Raw genomic sequence first — 20915 nt, forward strand, 5'->3', positions numbered from 1 at the left:
ACACCCACTCTTCAGTTCATTTACTGGAACTGCAGAAGGACTCCATGAGGACTGCCTTGTGCTGTGGCCTACTGTGTACTCCACAAGGCTGCTTTGGTGCACGTGGAAGGACTGCTTTGTTGCCTGGAGAGTGCCTTGAACCCTCAGAATCTCACCTGAACCCAGCAGTACCAGAGTGACTTCAAGGGCTAGTTTGCTGGCCTCCAGTTCAGAGCCACAGGGACATAAAAGGCTCCCACCATCTTGTACCAACACCTGGACCCAGCCTGAGTGAATGCTGATCGCCCAGTGGTGTCCCACCAGCCTGGACCCTTGGTTGTGGTGCTAAGGGTGCCCCAGTAGCCAAAATCCAAAACTTTGAACACAAACATTTTGGCTAAAAACTGCTCTGAGAACTGAGGGAAGACTGGGACCACATTGATCTGATCAAAGTGCATCGCTGGTCAGCCTGACTTCACGGCTGTTCCCGCTACGTTCTTCTCTGCAACATCAAATCCTGTTCAGTGGTCCTTTGCCAAAATGGTATCCAAACTCCTGAAACTGTCTTTGAGTACAGCGTCCTACCTTGTCCTGCTGTAGATTATCGACTCCCAAAAAAGGGACTAAGTACTAACGTAGAAATCTTCACCGCGACTTTGCCCCGACAACTACGCTTCCTCTTCAGACACAACCTGCAGCCTTAACCCACTGAACTTTACTTTCTCAGGACATTTTTCATAAAAATTCTTCTAAGTCCGAAGGTAAGCGCCAACCTGGTCCAATCTACTTCTTGTATTTGACCCAAGCTCCATTTTGGTCACCCCTATTTTTCGACTTAAACCTGATTAGATGTCTGCGGTTGGTGCTTTGATCGTACAGGCTCTAGTTTTAAAAAAAAAAAATTCAAAATTCATAACTCCGGTTGTACTGATTGGATTTTTGTTGCTTTGGGTTAAAATCATTTATTACAATGTATTCTATTTTTCTAAATTGAGTTAGTATTTTTCTTGTGTTGTGTTTTCACTTTATTAGTGTTTGTGTGCTACATAAATACTTTACACATTGCCTCTAAGTTATGCCTGACCGCTTTTTGAGCCAAGCTACCTAAAATTATGCACAGGCTAATATAGCAACTGGTTGTGCTGTGGTTCACCCTGCCAGGGATTGGGGCTGTTGCTTGAACTTGGCTCACACCCCAGTCAGCCAACAACCCATTTTCTCAAAAGGGATGTTTAAATATCTTTTGTAAAAACTGGAGCTCCCTAGATTTCTGGTTCTGTAGTTCATGACAAAAGTCAGGGCAGCACATTTCTGGATCCTTATTATTGCTTATTAAGTATAGACCTGCGGATTGGTGCCAGAATGACCTCAGCTTTCTAGAATCTATTTTTTTCTGAAGAATGTTTCACCATATTTACCATATGAAAGTAAATTTTCGTTTGCTAGTGCTTAGCTATATTTAAAACTTAACTATGGCAATGAATGGTGTACATTGTACAATAGCAAAAAGATTGTCTTCAAAAGGAATAGAAAGGGGTAGATATATGACGCCAGTGCATGATTGCAAGATCTGGTCGCCCAGACCGTTAAGTTAAATTAAATCAGTTTTGTAGTGGTCCCCAAATCAAAGTTTCCTTACTGCCACTGGCTGTATACTTCGCTTCTTCACTGCAATCCTTCCAAAAGAAATTGCAAATTTAGATTTTAAATGGTTTCCATTACTAGATCTTCTTGCACTGTATTGATGACCAGTTCTACTATTTTCTCTACGAGGAATCAGCGAAAATCCCCAGGTTCCGATATAGAAAAACACAATAAAACAATTGGAGGTGACAGATCGTTTTGCTGATACTTTCCTCAACTATCCGGATCGCAACGTACCATGGTTGTGACATCTGGGAGGCTTTAATTATTGGGTTCAACATTTAGCGACCCTGCATTTTATTGTGTTTTTCTATATCGGCACCTGGGGATTTTCACTGATTCCTCGGGTCTGAGATACCTGATTATTCGTCGCGTACGTAGGACCACGTCTTCAACCCTTATCCAACTTTATGCAATTATAAGTAACCTTTGGCCAGGTGATACAACTGTTGGGGCTGTGTGCTGATTGTGACGTTCTGTCTGTCCGATAATGGCATTTTGTGAGGACAATATCCACGTCTATAATTGCATATCTGGATCGTATGTTTGGATCTTATGAGGATTTCTTGACCCTGGTTCATTGCTTTAGGATAGACTCGTGGTCCTGCGCACCTCAAGCGGACATTGGGATACTATTACTCACCAACAGTATTTATGCCTTGACAAAGTCTTAGTGCAAGACGAAACACGTGTCTGCAAATTACGTGCTGGGAGATCTTATATGAAATTTTTGAACACTAATAAAGAATTGATGAAATCAGAAGAAGATTGACATTGCATTTACTGTGGACTACTTGGATCTTCATTCTTGGAGTTGATGATTGTTGTATTTTTTGCTCTATTGTCTATAGAGGGTAGATAGATCTCTAAATAAGCAACCACTTAAAAGATAGAACTTATAAGGTGTGCTTTGGTTAAGCCTCAATTCAGTACTCTTAGTTCGGTTTCACTTCTATGTGTACCTACAGCACCTTGAGGTAGTAGGTGCTTGAGGCCTATTTAGCACCTGCCTTCTACATATTTCTTGCATTAACTAAATTTGTCACGCTTTATACTGTGTATGTAATACAATTTCAAATGATGAATAGTGGGGACGTTTCCTCTAGGAACACTACTACCTAAATCCCACTCCAATCTAACACAATCTAGCACACTCATATCTACCCCAATCTAGCCCACTCCACACCAATCTACCCCACGCCACTCCACTCTAATCTACCTGACTCCACTCTACCCCAATCCACCCGTCTCCAACCTATCTCACTCCTCTACAATCCACCCCTCTCCAATCTACCCCACTCCAATCTACTCCACTGTACTCCACCCCACTTCAATTTACCCCACTCCACTCCAATCTACCCCTGTTCAACCCTCCCAATCTACATCACTTCACCCAATCTACCCAACTCCACTCCAATCTCCCTCACTCCACTCCGCTCTCCCCAATCCACCTCACACCACAATATGCCAATATACCCCCAATCAACCCTACTCCAAACAATCCCACTCCAATCTACCCCACTCCTCTCCAATTTACCGCACTCCACTCAAATGTTACCCAATCTACCCCACTCTCCGCCAATCTACCCCACTCCATTCTTCCCCACTCCACCCCAGTCTACCTCACTGCACTCTTCCCTGCTCCACTCCAATCTACCCCACTCCATCCTCATCTACCCCAATCCACTCTACCTAACTCCAATCTCCCCACTCCAATCTGCCCAACCCCACCCACTTCACTCCAATCTACCCCACTACAATCTCCCCTGCTACACCCCACATCACAAACGTTGAGCCGTGTTGAGCAGCAGCCACTCTGGTGTATAACATGGCAAAAAACACATTGCCAAAACGAATAGCTCTAGCGTAGGCGAGACCTATTGGCTTTGCCAATGCTTGTTTTAATAGCAGTAGGACATTGTATTTTCTGAGCGTGAGGCTTGGATGTCAGACTGTGAGTTTACCCACTCTATATGGTTTGTGAATGGTGGTTCATGCCCCTAAGGATCTGTTTAAAAATGTGTCTGAACTTATCTTTTTACTGCACAATATTCCAGTTATGTTGACTAAAATATCAAAGGTTTTACAGACAACTTCGAAGAGAACGTTACGAAGTAGAAATATTGCAATATTTCAAAGCCTAAATCAGTACAACATCCAACATTACTTTGACAAATCAGAAAATCATGCCTTTAGGAAACTTGGGCTAGAAAGCCTTCTACCCATTGCAGAGTAAAAGCAGGTCCCTGATCCCTAGTATACCAGGGATTTCCATTGTTTCCAAATACAGTCCAGACTTTTTTGTAGCATACAAAATCTCTTTTCTCTTTTTCTCATGTGTAATTCATTGATTTCTCAATTTAATATGTTTGTTTGTATACTTACAGTGCGAGGCTATAAAAGTAATGTTGATGTGGTAGTAGGTGAGACAGACTACTCCACATATGCCGTGCTATACTTCCAGAAACAGCGGACTATCACCGTCAAGCTCTACGGTAAGTAAGGTTTGTGCCAAAAGGTAATGACAACTATGTGAAGATGTATTCACTCTCTGTTTCTATGTCAAGCATGGTCTGAATGTAGAGGGTGTTTGCAATACTGAAATGCAATATAAGCTTTTGCTATCAGGTCCTTGTTGGAGATGCTCAATGTATGAGTGATGAAAACAAAAAATGACAAGTGGAATGCTCGAATTAATCTCAAACAGAACTCTGGGCCTCATCAGTAAACCATACTTTGTTGCCCGCTGCACCACAAGATATGGAAATCAACCATGTGCATATCAACCTTCCTCCAGTTCCAATATGAAAAATCCATCATGCTAGGCCACATCCCCTCTGAGCAGGAGCGCAAGCAAGCCCAGACTTCGTTTTGCCTTTGAGCATCATCAGTTTGGTACTGGTTGACATCTGTGGCACAGTGAGCTTCAGGACCTTTGTGGCTGCTCCACTGTGTCTAATGTTAATAGGAGGTCAAGGAGGTAAGGATAGGGAGATATGGTTGAGAGTGATAGTGGTGAAGAAGTTGGGCACTTGCTTGAAAGCAGTTTGGGTGAAGTGGAGCTAGGAGGATAGAAGTTGTAGATGTTTGAGTAGGTCATGAGCTAGCAGCTAAACTTTTTTTCAGCAGAAGGGGGCAGGATAACAGTAATGCTTGTAGATTGTATGAGCTGTAGACTGTGTGAGTTAGGGATTGTGGGGTTAGCCGTTGTGAAAAAACATGTGGCAGAAGCCAGAAAGGAGATTATTAAGCTGAAGAGGAACAACAGTACACTGGGGCAGAACTCAAAGGCCTTGATTGTTTGGACGTAGAAGAGACTAGAGGAGAAGAAGAATGGCCAGCATGCTGGGAGATCCTGGGAAGTATGTGGAATAGATGGTGAGATTGAAGTAAGGGAATGATGTCTAGATTCCTGGTCAGACTTGCAGTTCCCAAGCCGGGGCATTTACGGCCTACTTGTTGATTTCCATGTACCCTAGGCCATTCTCCGTTTTCAAATGCATGTCTAAATTTTAGTCTTAGGAGAGTGGATGGGTTGTGTGGTCCATGGATGAGTGTGCGGAGGGGAACTGATTAGAGATTTAGTGGGCAAAGACGATTTATTGCTGTTTGTTTGGGTCAAGTCAGTCTAGGATAAGGAGGTGTTCCGAGGGCAGTGAGTCCATGGTCAAGGCAGTGGAATGAGGAACTGTGTTTTAGAAGAATGTTCAGTAGGAACATTGATCAGATGGGGGTCTCATTACGACTTTGGCGGTGCTGCGCCGTGTATGCCCTACTGCCGCACCACCAAAGCCATGGTCAGACCGCCCTAAAGATTAGGAGTTTCCTCCTGTCTGGCGGGCTTTGATTTTGAAGTTCCCACTGCGGTGCCCTGAAAATGGGCACTGCAATTGGAATAGAAAAACAGTTCCTGCACAGCATGGACAGTAAAGTTCATGCAGTGCAGGAACTGGTATGCATCTACACAGGGGGGCACATGTTGTGCCCCTATGTGTGCATCCACAAGGTGTGACGTAATAAGTAACCCTGTAGGGCCCCCTTTGTTTCCTCTCCGCCATGGTTTAATGATGGTGGAACCACCACGAAAACCGTGACGGAGGGGAAACTTGTAATATACTTGCAGGACTACGGCAGTCCCGCCAATCATATTACTGCCTCCTGACTGCTGCATCACTACAAGGAATAGCGGTTCCCTGGCGGCCACAGTAGAAGTGTGGCAGTCTGACCACCTATATTGTAATAGGGCGGTCTGGAGACCGCCACTGCCACGCACCTGCAAGTCTGGCAAATTTTTCAAATTCAAAAATACTTTATTTAGACAATGAAGTCTGTCAAAGTGTATGAGTGCCAGGAACAATTAAAATAATAGCTATTGTCACAGTTTCTCGTAAGTGTCAATAATATAACAAATAACCCGTAGTTCATCTGCAAGTTTCCTCAGCAGTTAAACAGTTAAAAATACAATTCAATAGACAACTGTTGCCGTAATAAATTAAATTTGGTTAAAAAAAAGAATACTATCTGTCTGTTTAAGGGGAATCTTTTGAGACTACTGAACTTCAAAGTTCCTCCCCTTCTTCGCTTTGGGGTTCTGAGTTTATTCTTAATTGATTCACCATACTCCCCAAAATTTTTACCAGTTTGGTGATCACTTGCGGCTGCTCGTTATTCAGTAGGAAGCTGATGACAGATGGCAATGTCCGTGTCACCTGCTTAGCCCACAGGAGCCGAAGCAATCTTCTGCGGTCTTCCAGGAGTATAGGGCATATACAAAGCAGGTGAGTTATTGACTCCGGGAATACACAGCACAAACTGCATATTTTTGACTCTGGTTTAACCGCCCATGCTGGCCACAGGTCTAAGGACGCAAAAGAGCCCATCCGAAGCTGCAGGAAGCTGCAGGAATTTCATTTTATAATATGAAGAGAATGACACGTTGATATATTTTTGTGGACCTCTTCTGTCATAGCTGCTGAGGACCAAATGGGCATGTTCTCTTCTAGCAAATGGTATTCGGACAGATTTAAGAGATATACTTTTTACCTTTCTATTAACCCTGGCGAAGTACTACGCTGCGCTCGCGTAGTTTGCAAAGTTTGCGCTACTTCGCACTACACGAATTGCACGTAGCACAGTGCAAACACGCGTAGCATAGCGTAGTGCAGCGGTCATTTTTTGCTTGCTCGCGGTCCTCAACACCAAGTTGGCGATCGCGAGCGAGCAAAATGACATCCCGGCGAGACTTTTTCCTCGTTCGCAATTAGCAACATCAAGTTGCCGATTGCGAGCGTGGAAAATAAACCTCCCGGCGAGATGCTCAACACGGGGAGGTCAGGTTTCTCATTGCAAATGGTCGCGTATGCTTGCGACTGCTCGCGATGAGAAACTACCAGTCTGCATTGAGAAAGCTGCCGCTCGAGTAGAAATCTACTCGAGCGGCGTAAAACGACCGCTTGCACTGTGGAAGATGCTGTTTGCACTGATTGCACAGTGTGCACAAGCATCCGGCACTGTGCAATCAGTGTGAACAGCATTTTGCACAGTGCACTATGCAGTTCACGTAGCTCACGTAGTGCGAAGTGCACTTCGCGTGGCTAAGCGTAGCGCTACTACGCGAGCTACGCCCAGGCTAACTTTCTATGCAGGGCTGTTTTAAACTGAAGGTGTGGTAATTTTAAGTTCCACAGCTCTCTTGAGCATATTTGCACCAAGGCTTCAGAAAGGGCGTGCAACCAGGCATTTGCATGAGCTGCGCTATTGGAGCACGCAACTTCCAGCCAGATAAGATGTTTCAATGGCTGTGTCTGGCAGTATGTGGACCTCCAGACTCGTAACTGGGGCCAAGGTGGTTCCCAAATGCTCAAGAAGTAGAGTATAATTTTTCAGGGTTGGGAATGTGATTGATGTAAACGGCTTGTTGAAAGCAATTCTGAGTTTGCTACATATGCGGGCAGTTCGATATGTGAGCATGAAGGGTTAGTGGTAAGTATAGAGGACAGTGAGAAAGGTGGAGATGGTTGTGAAAGGCATGCAGACAAAGTGCGAATCAACATTGTCACTTATAAACGTTATTTTGGCTAACAAAAGTAGTTTGTGTGAATAGTTTGTGTTTTTTTATCAGGATGTTCCCTACATAGGAAAAGCAGCGTAAACTGAATAGGAAAACATCTAAACTTAAAAATGTATCACATGTCCCCTTTTTACATAGGCGAAAGCTAGATAGCAATTATCAATAAATAATTCGACCTAGATGTTCCATAAAGAGAAAATATTCAGTTAAGTCATCAGAATTATTCTACATAACTGGTGGGGTTCCCATATAGCTGGAAAACAGCTGCATTCGACTTTTATTACAAAAAACATGCATTTCCTTTATTAATAACTGATTTATTTTGATAAACAATTGGTCCACATTAATACAACCAAATGTTTTGACACCGTTAGTGCAATCTTCAGTACCAGAAATCCAGCATGCCAAATAATCAAAGCACATGTATGTTTTCCCAACAATCTACAATATATAGATACCATCCAAAGCAACAAAAGTCATTAAAAAGAACGAGCATCACTAATGAAGCAAAAATAAAAGGCATCACAGGCAAACTTAATGTGGAAAACAACATAGAACTTGTTAGATCCCTGACATTTCAATTCTTAAACACTGCACGACCCAAATATACACTCTTAGAGATCAGACACCTGTCCTCTTCAGTGTGGTGACTCGCGTTGACCTTTCAGCACGCCCTTTGAGTGTAGGCCTCCTATGAATTATGATTTTGTAGTCAAGGTCCAGGAGCGAATGTGGCGAGACAAGTAAGTCGCCACAGCCTTCACTCAGACACCTGGGGTGGTGGCTGTGGAGAGAGATGGAGATTGCCACCTTACTTAGCCGCTAGACCAGAATCACAGCTGATTGGTCTACTCCTCCTAGAGCATTCCTTCTGATATCCAGGACCAATCAGGGTATGCATTTTCATCCTTTAGCCTCTCTGTCTGTTTTCTGTCTCCCCACCTGCCATGGGTAAAGTATACAGGGACCATCAACACATCACAGGGTACCTACCCTGTCTCATGTCTGCCTGCCTGGTCACTGCTTCATAGCTTTTCATTTAAAAATAAAAATTGACAATTCAAACAGAGACGTTTTACGGCATGGGCTAAGTGGGCTCTGGCCCAGGGCCCCAGCCTTTCAGAGGGCCACCTGAGAGAGCCAGCTCGGCTCTGCAGAGAGTCTTACCCTAATGACCCTGAACAATTCTTACACAGATTATACTAGACTCTCACACATCACCCATATTCAAAATAAATGAAATGAAAAAGGTATTTGAAACCAACATTTTGCAGATAAATGTTGTGTTTATATTTCATTCTTTAAGATCAAAGCAAGGCCTCACATATTCATATGTCCCAGAGATTATTTGCAGTGATATTAGTGAACTGCTGCTGTGTTACAATATTGAAAACATACCTCACCATCTTTACATATTAGATTTAAACACATTTAGAATTTGGACCAGTGTGCCTGTCCACTGTCAGAGACCTGGCCAAGGGGGCATGAAAGAGTTGAAAATGGATCATAAATGCAAAGCTGTTCTGAACAGGGACACCCAAAATACATTTGGTCCAGAGCCCCCAAAATCCTTACGAAGTCCCTGAATCCAAACTACTCATGTACGCCCTTCACTGGTCCTTTTTTAGCAGTAAGTGAGAAGATAACTTCTCCCTCCCCTCCCATCTACTTCTCCCCTCCCTCCATACATTATTTGAACCTGGGTGGAGTCAAATGTCAAAAACGCTGATCCCCAATAAGGTCTCTGTAAGTATGACACTCTTCTGTATGTGGGCTTATGTATGCTCCAATGTGATTGTGTCTGTCCTTAAAGATGTCAGCTCTGCACCTATACATTTATGTTTTCTACCGGAGAAACCCTGACATTACAATGACACATTGAAAAAACAAAAATAGCAATAGATACAAGCATGACATTTTATGATTTGTAATCTTGGATAATCTAAAAGATTTTGTACATGAATGCACACAATACACTGATATGCAAACTAAAATCCTTATAGTTGCTCGTGTTGGAGTATGAGTGAGCAGCCACCACAGATGTTCAAAATTAATGCTGACTGAGCAACTTTTAGTTCATTGTATGTAAAGTTATTTTATATGCATATCCTCAAAATCTGAAGCTCTTAGACCAACCTTGATCACTGAGCGCATTTGAAGCCATAGAAATGACTGGAAGGGGCTGAAAAGGATGTATCTAGCTCAGGTACACTTGTGCTACCATCCCTGTCTCAGTACTTCCAACATTGCGCAGACCCGCCTAATTTTCACATTCTTTGATGATTTCAACAGCAAGAAGCGCTACCGTTGCAAGCCTCATCATCGAGAAATACGAACAACGCGCCAAAGAGCAGGGCATAGAAGAGGATTTCATCTACTACTTTCCCAAATACGGTGAGTCCCAAGTTGAGTTGAATTTAATTCTCCGGGTTCATGGCTCTGTTGGAACAGACCGATGATCTGACAAAGCATGAAAGGCAGGACAGGGCTGGGCACTAGTCTTTCCATGACTGGAGAACTGCAGGGCTTTTGTAGTGTGGAAAAACATCTACTGTTTAATGCCAAGTATACCAAGCTCCTTGAGGGCCAGCACAGCAAGCTGCTTTTGCGGTGACATGTAGAAGCTCTAAGCAAGTCACTCTGGTGATTGGAATTTTTGAGTTCTCTTTCCCAATGTGTATTTTGTGCAGAATATTTAGGCTTTATTTCTTGATCAAATGAAAGGGGCCATTCGCTGAATGATGTCACAATACGTCTCAGAACTCACGCAGACACCCTCCAACAGAGGAAAATTCAAGAATGCCCACAGTCGGTGGTCCTTAGATAACTGTACAGAGAACTGTTTTATTCGCTATAGTTGATGGCCCCTCTAATGTCTCTTGTTTAAAAAAAACGCTACTGCTTAAGGGCTAGACGTACGACCCGTTTTTGCATGCTTAAACGGGTTTGCGACCCGTTTGTGCATGCAAAAATCTAAAGGGCCATGTACAAACGCTATTTAGCGAGTCACAATTTATTTGCTACTCACTAAATAGAATTTGTGACTCGCAATTAGGAAGGGGCCTTCCAAGGGGTTTCCTTCGTAAATGCGACTTGCTACCCTACGTAAGAATGTTTTGCGACCGCAATTGCGGTCGCAAAACACTCGCAATTTACCACCCTGTTCAAGAGGGTGGTAATGCAATCGCAAAAGGGAAGGAGTCCCCAGGGGACCCCTTCCCCTTTTCAAATGCAGAGTAAACTATTTTTTAGGGGCAGGCAGTGGTCCCAAGGACCACTACCTGCCCTTAAAAAATTAAATGAAAACTTTTCATTTTCTTTTTTTTTTAAATGCATCCCATTTTCCTTTAAGGAAAACGGGCTGCATTTAAAAAAAACAGCTATATTTAAAAGCAGTCCCAGACATGGAGGTCTGCTGAGCCCAGCAGCCCACCATACCTGGGAGGGCCAGCCATTCTCAATGGGGTCGCAAATTGCGAGTGGCTCATGAATATTGATGAGGCATGCAATTTGCGACCCCATGTTGAACATGTCATTTTGCGAGTCGCAAATCGCGATTCGCTATTGAGCGCAATTTGCGACTCGCAAAATAACATGGTCGTACATTTGGCCCTATGTTTGCAGCTAAAAGCACTTTCTATAGAACTGATCCCTCTATGGAAACGGTCGAATTTGGATGGTCCTTTGTTTTCCTTTTGAGAAGCTGGATTTCCACTAATATTAAAAAGCTTCAACAGAAGTTTTCAGAGATTTCATAGAGGGCTTTGGAATATCCGTAGATGATTAACATACTTCCTCGAGGTCAGCAACTGCATTAATGTGCATTAATGTCCTCTTAAACTTTCCATTGGTTTCAGAGAAGGATAGAATGAAGGGTCGTCTGTTGTTCCTACCTAAAGCACTTCAGTGTCTTCAGGCTGATTCTGTTTGTTGCCCAGCGGCACAAGCTATCACTTCTAGGCTTGATTATATGTGTACGACGTTGAGAAGGTCCAGGCCAGAATTAAGCACTGTATGTGGCCACTGAAAACAATTCACCAAAGTTCTAAAGATAGCAGAACTTACATTGTTAATACTTTAATGCCCTTGGCAGCGTAGTGTTGTCTCCTTGCCACACCCTGATCCTCCTATTTGCCTCCTCTGCTTTCACGGTCCCTGAGTCCAAGGGTAGAAAAGGCAGTTCCAGGGAAACCAAAGTGCGGAAGAGAGTATGTGGCTGCTGTCCTGTGTATGTGCAGTTACTCTCTTGATGCTAGACTTCTCTCGTCAACTACGACTGTCTGTGCATCTTCACAAGGCAGAATAAGCAAAGATGTTTGATAGTCGCTGCCAACATCATCTGCGGCCGTCGAATATCACTTATGCCATAAAAAAACGAAACTCCCACCACCGTTACTTACTGTGGAATCACAAATGGGCCATGCCAACACTAAGATAGGTCACATCACCATAGACTTCAGCCAGCCAGCATGGTAACAAACAGGAGACAGGCATTGGCAAAGCCAGTAGCCCTGGCCTTGGCAAGTGAGCAAAGTTTTGGCAAGCGTGCAATGTTTTGTAAAATATTTCCTGCATAAGTATGTAATGACAATCAAACGATTAAATGGAAAACCAAAAAAAAATAGGTTAAAAATTAAAGGACTGATTGACCTTACCTTTTGGATGTACATGTGTGAACATGTTACAAGACACAAGGGAGACCCACGGGTACATAGAGAACTGGGGTAAATAATGCTTTCAGGAAACAGGGGCCCCTACGTAATAAAGAATCAGACTTGGATAACAAAAGTAAGATTAAAACAATCTATTAATATTTAAATATACAAATACACTTTCTTTGACATCCATAATAGTGGGTAGTGAAGCAAACGCAACGTGACGGTGTGCTCAGGCAAGCAAGAGTGATACGTGTGTCAGGCAAGCAAGAGTGATACGTGTGACTTAAGACTGTATTATTTATGTCACAATCTAAGTAATAGCAATACAGTCCAATCAGTTTCCATTATTCTTATATACAAAAAGGGTCAGTATGAAATGTTGATGATGTTTCAATCCTTTACAGATATTAAGGTCTTCATCGGGACCAATATAACTAGGCGTCTGAGATGCGCAAAGTGCCATGGTGTAGTAGAGGAATGTCTCATTACCAATGTAATGGAAATAGTAGCGTCTAGAGGGCAGGTAATTGGAAAGGCCTGGTAGCATATAATGCACAGGGCAAATTTAATTTTAAGTTGAATGAGACAGATAATCAGGGCTGGGGGCGCGAGAGTGCTCAAGAATATTTAAAAACACATCTGTAATTGATGACGCTGAGGGAGCAATCCAAAACCGCATGTGCACTTGAGCAGTGGACACCGCGGTTTTGGTCTGCAGATCTTAACTTGGCAAAAAACATAAGCCATGCTAATACCAATGAAAACCCGACTGGATGGTGAACGATAAAGCGCTTTGGGGAAAAAGCAGAATGATTTGAAAAATAAACCACTTGTAACTTATTCCGTGACTCATTGTTTTTGAGATCACTGGGATATAAAACCATAGTTACTAAAAGCCAACAAGAATTTACAGAAATTTACAACAGCAAAAGCAAATATTCTTCCTCTGGCAGAACCAGAGCACAGATGGTACCAGAGGGCCAGGAATAGCTGCCAATGCAAACTAAACCCAAGCAGGACTTATGCCATCTGATCTCCTTGTGCCCCTGGTAAGAACCAATGAACAGGTATCTGCTAAATGTTATGTGGCAATCATGTTACAAGAGGTTTCGACAAATATGTGCCCTTCTGTAAGGTATTCAAAATCCCACAGAAACAAAGGCTATGTTCCGGGAATTTCCCAAAGTACTGAGAATCTGGAAATTTCAGACAAAACGCGTGCCTCCAGAGCCTCAGAAACGAGTGGATAACAGGGCGGCTATAGCTAAAAGACCTACTCCATATGATGACGAGGCCGTAAATACTTGTGAAGCACGACCCTGTTAGGTCCCTGTTGGGAGCCGCCGGCACATCACTTCCTCCCTACTAGGAACCATTGGAAGAATTGACAGTGCAGAAAAAGTGAATAAAGAAAGCACCATTTTAAGGCCACGGGGGGCTGTAAACGAACAACAATGACCTAACACATGATGCTTGCTACATGCAACCCTCACCTAGTCGCTGTCCTCACTACATTTCTCTTGCCTGCCCTCACAACATATTTAGAAAACCATAAACGCATCTGGCTCTACTTTGGGGACTCTGAAGGAGGTGAGAGAACCACAGGCTCTGTGCAGTGTGGGACCTGCTGACCTACATGATACTAGTGCTCAGCAAAACCCTGAATGACGCCTTTAGGCTCCGATCACAACTAGGCGGGCCAGGGAATCCTGTTTTGTGCTCAAACTCCTGTTTGTGCCAACAATAAGATTATAACTTGTATACAAGTCATGGGTGTTCGCGGAAGGCAAGCTTGATGAACATCGTGGGAGCAAATAATGAATATGTGCTGTTTGTGCAACATGGAACGGGCAATAACACATACAATTAACAGGTTATTCCCCATTCCAAGGTAGTACAATTATAATCCGCTGCTAATTGCATACTCGCTAGTTTGCAAACCCCACCCAATCACAAATTAGAGAGTGCTCAATTTACAAATTTTTGCCTCCCAATTTTAACGAGGCCCTGCTTCCATTTAACAGCACCCACCAAGGAGTGTTCCTCTCACAAAACACCTATTTAACCCTTTTTTCTACGGTAATTGCTGGAGAACTGGATGCCAACAATAAAAATGTGAATAGGTTCCTCTTTAAATGAGGCAATTTTCGAGTTACACATTGATCATGCGTTGAGACTACAAATGTCAATGGCAACTGCAACTGTAAAAACTGATAAATAATATAATTCCGAAAACATACATGAACATACACATAGGGTAATTACACATGCCTATATAGTAAAGTTGTATTTCAGACATACATGTTTGATAGCAATATTACTACTATTACTACTACTTCTACTACTACTACTACTACTACTAATAATAATAATATTAATAATATTAATCATAATAATAATCATAACGACTGCCAGCCCTGAAAGGCTTCCTTGTGTTCAACAAAAGTCCAAATTAATAAATTGTATTAAGATGTTGGTGGTGGTCATAGGGAGTCACCAAAAGGAAAGAGGGAATCCAGGACCAGAGGGCTCTGTATCATGGACAGCAAAGAAAGACCAGAGAGGGGTGTAGTGAAGGTAGAGGGAAGAAAGGAACAAGTAAATAAGGTGCAGTCTGCCACTAAGCTAAGAAAGATGGCTTAAAATATTTTAGCAATAGGATATGATCAGGGAAGGCTCTGAAAATTGGAGAAGCGTTTTCTCTAGGACTTTCTAAAACGTTTGCGCAACTGAATTTTTTCCAATGAATAAGGACAGTTACGGTTTGCTGAAGTTCATCTGTAGGCGAGACACCTAACAGCCTACATATGGCTATCTTAGAAGTTCCTCAGACACTTCAAGAGATCTTTAGAATTTACCAGCTCGGCAAAGTCTAAGGCTCAGGTTATAAAGACTTGTTATCAGATGTATTTTACTTTTTTTAACTGCGGTTCACTAAACTTCTTCAGTCGACCTGGATTCAGTTAAGGATTCTGTTTTGAAAGCCATGGCAGTGTCCACTCTGAAACAAGAGAAGGAGGAATCTGAAGCAAAATACCAGATACCAATTTAAATTAACAGTTTTGATTGAACTACATATTAAGCATCTACATAGTGCAGTGCTTAATTTGAGCCAGTGGTTCAGGGTGCTTGACACAGGCACTTAAATGTCAGCACCGGCTCTAGTGATTGTCCACCACATGATGGCGCTGTATGCTGAGAAAAGCAACAGGGTTTAATAAGTCAATGTAGAATGAAAAAGAACATTACCTGCCACTCATGCCATCATTATAGCTTTGGATGATCTAAAGAAGGCTGAATTGTCTTGTCATTGTAGGAATGCGATGGTTAGTAGTTCAATTGGTACTGCTGTTGGCAGTGCTGGCAGGGGCAGTGGGTGGTTCAGGCTGCAGTGGCCTCCTGAGAACGGCCCTGGCACTTACTTTTTTAAAAATACAAATTTAGCACTGAAGTGCCAACCCAACCACAGGGGCAGCAGCGCACTGTGTGCACTGACACCAAAAGAGTCAAGTAGTCCAGGTGACAGATATAAGGCAGGCATACTACCAAATGAGTAAAATTAAGTCAAAATAAAAATTTTAGTAGTAGTATTTGACCTAGGTTTTAAAGCAAGTGTTAGAAATAGAGGTCTCTAGTTGGCAGAGGTGTGCACCCTGTCCAAGCATGGACCCTTATTCTAGTCATGGTAAAAGAGTCACACAGCTAAAATAACCCCTGATCACCCCCTTAGTAGCTTGGCAAGAGTAGTCAGGCTTATCTCAGAGGCAATGTGTAAAGCATGTGTGCAAAACACACACAATAACACAGTGAAAACACTACAAATGGACACCACACCAGTTTAGAAAAATAACCAATATTTATCTGAATAAAACAAGAACAAAATGACAAAAATCCAACATACGCAACTCAAGATATCACTTTTAAAAGGTTCATTATAGTAAAGGTCATAGGAAACTATGGATGGGTCACTTTTGTCACAAAGTACCTGGGATGCGTCAAAATCAAAAGACGAAAACAGGCGTAGGGGATTTGAAGCGCTGGAAACCAAAGCAATGTGTCAATTCCTTACTCTCAGAGGATTTGCAAAATCCCTGATGGTAAGAATAGGAACCTTTTTATCCAAGTGGCAATCCTCAAAGGTTATCTACACCTAATGAGGCTATTACACATTCCAAGATGCAGGGGTACTTGAGTTACTGGGGGTCTGGGGGGTCTGGGACAGGGCAGGCTAGGGGGTTGCTGGGGTGGAGCGTTATAGGAGGGTGTAATGAAGTCAGGCTGTGCCTGTGGCCTATGACTAAAACACACCCGCAGATGGTTTTCCTGGCTGCAGATTCACTTACAGTCAAACTGGGCTCAGTGTTCCTACACCCGGTAACTTCAGGTGCAAGGACACTGGGCCACCTAAAAACAGCTGGAGCTACCCCCAACCCCAGGATACTGCTTTGACTGGCTCGTAATCAACCCCTCAAATATTAATATCTATGTGCCCCAATGTCATTCCTCTTAGACAGTCGATATTAAAGGTTTTTGAACCATGTGCCATTCTCTGGCACCCTGCTGCTTAGGAAAGCTCTATTTTACCATACCACCTCCATTACATCCAAACCAATACCTGACATAGTTGATATCTATGGGCTAACCCTGGAGGAGATAGGAATGGGGTAACCAGAGAGGACAAAGGTGTAGTGTCACCTTGATGGTGCCATCAATTACCTAGCACTGTCTCCGAAAAGCTTTGCATCCTGGTGCAAATCCCACATCCTTCAATGCATGAGTGCTTAAATATTGGTATCCTTAGGCCCATGTGCTGAGCCATTCCAGTCAGTACCTGACAGGCCCTGTAGAGCTGTACAAATCCCTTAGATGTTGAATCATGGAGATGAAAGAATTGTACTCGTCAGTGCCAAACCTCTGGGATATCTTGCCAATAAACTGGGGGTTTCTGCGTCCTGGTTCCAGACCTCTGATCCACTCTTGGCCAATAGCGAAATGATATCTGCTTGTGCCGCTCCCTGAGATATCCTGTCCTAAAGGTGAAATGCTATAGCAATGTTGAAATCCCTCTTGCTGAAGATTGGAATCTCAATTAAATTCTAGGATTAACAATGTCACCTTTTATCTTGCCTCCAGGTTTCTGCGAGTCAGCGGACCAGTTTCATATTCTCACGGGTAAGTACTCGGCTTAAAAGCAGAGGCCTAAGTAACTGGGTCAATGGATGCACTTGCATGGCCATCAGAAGCCTGCTTGGATCTCATAAGCAAGAACTCACAACCAAGCCATAGTCCCCATTATCTCCTAAACTACCCCTGTATCCTGTGTAAGGTCCTCTTAAAAATTACCATTTGCTGTACATGGTAACTTCAACAAGGAGAGAAAGTCTCACTTAGATAAAAATAGTTTACCATAAAATGCAAGAAAACAACCTTCCTTGTTGGAAATATTGGGAATTATCTGCCCCCACCCACAGTAAATGTTTTTATTGTACAACTTAATGGTGAGAAAGTCCTCAGATAGTGACTGTATAGATATGGAGATGAATGAGAGTAGTTTTTGACTGTAACAAAATCTGCCAAAGTATTGTAAGGCAATCTTGTGTCATTACAAGGGTGGAGGAAAACGGTCTATGAGGTCCCTCACATATTGGGAAGCTGTGCAATATGGTACAATTTTGCCATCAAAGGGTTCTATGGAAATCATATCCCACAGGCGAAAGGCTAGATGATTTGTACATGTCACCAGAACCCCAAAATGATGTCAAGATTAGACCATTTTAGGCAGGGGGAGAAATCACAAGATATCCAACTGCACAATACTATGGCCCTCAATACAAGTTGGGTGGTTAATTCCATCCCGTATGTACACCCCTGTTTACGCAGGGGACAGAATTATGAGTTTAGTTTTATGTAACACATCCGATAATTGTCGAATGCATAAACTAACCCACCATTCATTACATTTCGGCAGGTCAAGCCTGACGAAACTTAACAGGGGAAATATGTACAGTATTTACAGACCATGCGGATTTAGTTTTCTAAACACCAAAATCTGCATGTGATTCCCCAAAAACTCATAATAGGTGCTGTTTAATGCACCTGATAAATAATGAACCCCAGGATATTGTTAATTACCAGGTGTGATAAATAGCACCTATGCTTGTAATTAGGTCTATAACTTAATCAAGAGGTCCACTAAAATGTTATTTACCATATGCTACAATCTAGTTTTTATTCTGGTCTATTTAATTATTGTCTTCCAAACATTTTTAATGAGTTTCTGCTCCACATTGGCTTATGGGAGTAACTGAACGGTGGCGCCCTAAATGTCCCATGGGCATAACAGAAGCCCCTGCAGGTCCTTCCGCAAGGTGGGTCTGATCTTCAGGGGGCCTCAAACATTCAGGTGGGCCCCATTCAGCCAAAGGCTAATGAATATTTGTGAGATATGAGAGACTCAGGGGCTCCTCATCACATCCTGCAGGGGGCGCCATTATTTTGCGTTACGCCACTGAAATGTCCTCAAAGGGCTGGCTTTAGGGCGCAGCTGCACCTTTTGCTGACCCCAATGGGGCGCTGTTTCTAAAAATAACTTCAGGGTCTTAACCATACCCAATGTCTATGTTTTTCAGCTTAACCATAGATGAGCGATGGAGCAAGGTGCCACGATAAGGCAGTCTGCATCAGGAGTGCTGCAGGAATCAGTCCCAACCTATCTTTGAGCTCGTACGAAACCGCTTGGTCACAGAGCGCTTTACAAATACTTTCAACATCAACATCAACATCTACGAATGGCGCCACCAGGGATTCATTTAGCATTATTTTTTTCGACGTTTGTTGTTTAAGAAGCTAATGATTTCAATGAGAGAAACATTACAATGTTCAGGTCATGTTCAATGCAAGAATGCAGGTGTGCTACCTACATACTGTAACCTACATCCTGTAACCTACATACTGATGTGTTTCGGCTATATATGCATTCCCCAGGCTAAGCTTCTTATTCATGCACCAGAATTTCCCAGTCATATGTCTAGCTTGGGAACTGGGAGAGGACCCTAAATTTGAGACATACAGGCAGGTGAGCACCTTCCTCTGAAGTGTCAGAAACCAGTTTTAATCGGACCAGGTACTGTAATTCTCCCGCCTAGTGAAGTGCAGGACTCATGCCACTGACATGTAAAAAAAATACAGAAGTCCTTGTTAATGCTAGATGGAGAGGTGTGTCACTCTTGAAAGACATGTTGTCCTTTCACATCCTCTACAGGCCGAATTTCAAATAACAAGCAAATTGAAACTTTTGATAGGAGTTCAATAACAAAGGAATACAAATGAAATGCTGATTATCATGGGGGAGCAGATTCTGGCTGAAACCGTAAAACCCAATCCCTGATAGTTACCTGGGAATGCTACCTAGCTGGGTTTCTTCCTATTTCATGATCTGTGCTTAGAACCTCTGGAAACAACATAGCCCTGATGCCATCTCAATCTTCTTCCATCACCTGCTTGAAAGACTTTTATACCTTTTGCTCAAAATTTATTATGTTTCTCTTCACAGGTCCTTTGTAATGTACTGCTTGCTACAACTTTTCTTAGGGACTTCTTGTATTCTATTTTGTTCTGTACTCATGTTTTTACCTCTTGCCATGTACCTTCCTTTGTACAGCGCTCTAATACCCGTTTTAGGTCATGTTTGCGCTTTATAAAACTTTTCAAATAAAATAAATAAATAAAATGATTAAACATTAACATATATGTTCTGGTCTCTTTCTAGACATGCCTTTAGTTTTGTCATCATTTATTTGCATTAATCTCTTTCCCATAGTACTTTTCAAATCAGTACTGAATATTATTTGGCGTTAATTTATTGTGGATCTTAATTTAGGAAGTAAAAAATGGTTCACAGGGAGTACCATTTGAAAACAGTAGTGGTCTATACAAACAATGGGTATAAGATGATGTTCTTACAAGTCTGGCTTGATGTGTCAACACTGTCCTTTTTAGGCTAGAATGAGCATGTAAGGAGGGAGTAAGGATTAACCAGTCAAGGGGACACTTCTCACTGTGCAATAGGCTTCAAGCTATACCTCACTGATGAGGCCTAAATTGGCCAATCCCAGTCTGAAGTTGCTTTTGATCTTAGCTGGTGGGGACGTAGCCCGGCAATACAGACTGGACTGTTCCTATTGGAGCAGTACCAAGGCTGATTAGATTATGGCTGATCTCTGCCTAGAGTGACATAGTAGGCAAACAAAATGATGCACTGCAATGGGACCTAAGGTAATTTATTTTGGCTGAGATGAATTCAAGAATTCAACCCATCTGTTTTTTGTTTTTCTTAAAGAAACAGATTAGGCTGGGTGATTTAGATGTGGATATATAAGCACATAGCTGGGAAGTATTATCTGGACATGAGAGAGTTGGATATTTCCGCCACTAGGATTACATTTAAGGGATAAAGGGCAGGAAAGCGACTTTAGCGCCTGGCTGCCACAAATCCCAGGAGAGGACAGGAGGCCAAATCCAGAAGAACGGGAAGATGCTTGGCACTGATTAGCCAAGATGCGAGT

The 20915-nt window shown here is 42.6% G+C and overlaps 1 protein-coding gene across 1 annotated transcript in view; it reads left to right on the forward strand.

The window, feature by feature from the left end:
- C8G (complement C8 gamma chain) overlaps window positions 1-20094 on the forward strand; it is a 40050-nt gene extending 19956 nt beyond the window's left edge. Inside the window, exons 4-7 of the mRNA XM_078642086.1 lie at window positions 4011-4118; window positions 9986-10087; window positions 17485-17523; window positions 18981-20094. Coding sequence (XP_078498212.1) covers window positions 4011-4118; window positions 9986-10087; window positions 17485-17523; window positions 18981-18985 — 254 coding nt within the window. The 3' untranslated portion in view covers window positions 18986-20094. The remainder of the gene's footprint in view (window positions 1-4010; window positions 4119-9985; window positions 10088-17484; window positions 17524-18980) is intronic.
- Window positions 20095-20915: the final 821 nt, after the last annotated feature.

Source organism: Lissotriton helveticus, chromosome 5_1 (genome assembly GCF_964261635.1).
Source record: "Lissotriton helveticus chromosome 5_1, aLisHel1.1, whole genome shotgun sequence".
Classification (NCBI taxonomy): domain Eukaryota; kingdom Metazoa; phylum Chordata; class Amphibia; order Caudata; family Salamandridae; genus Lissotriton; species Lissotriton helveticus.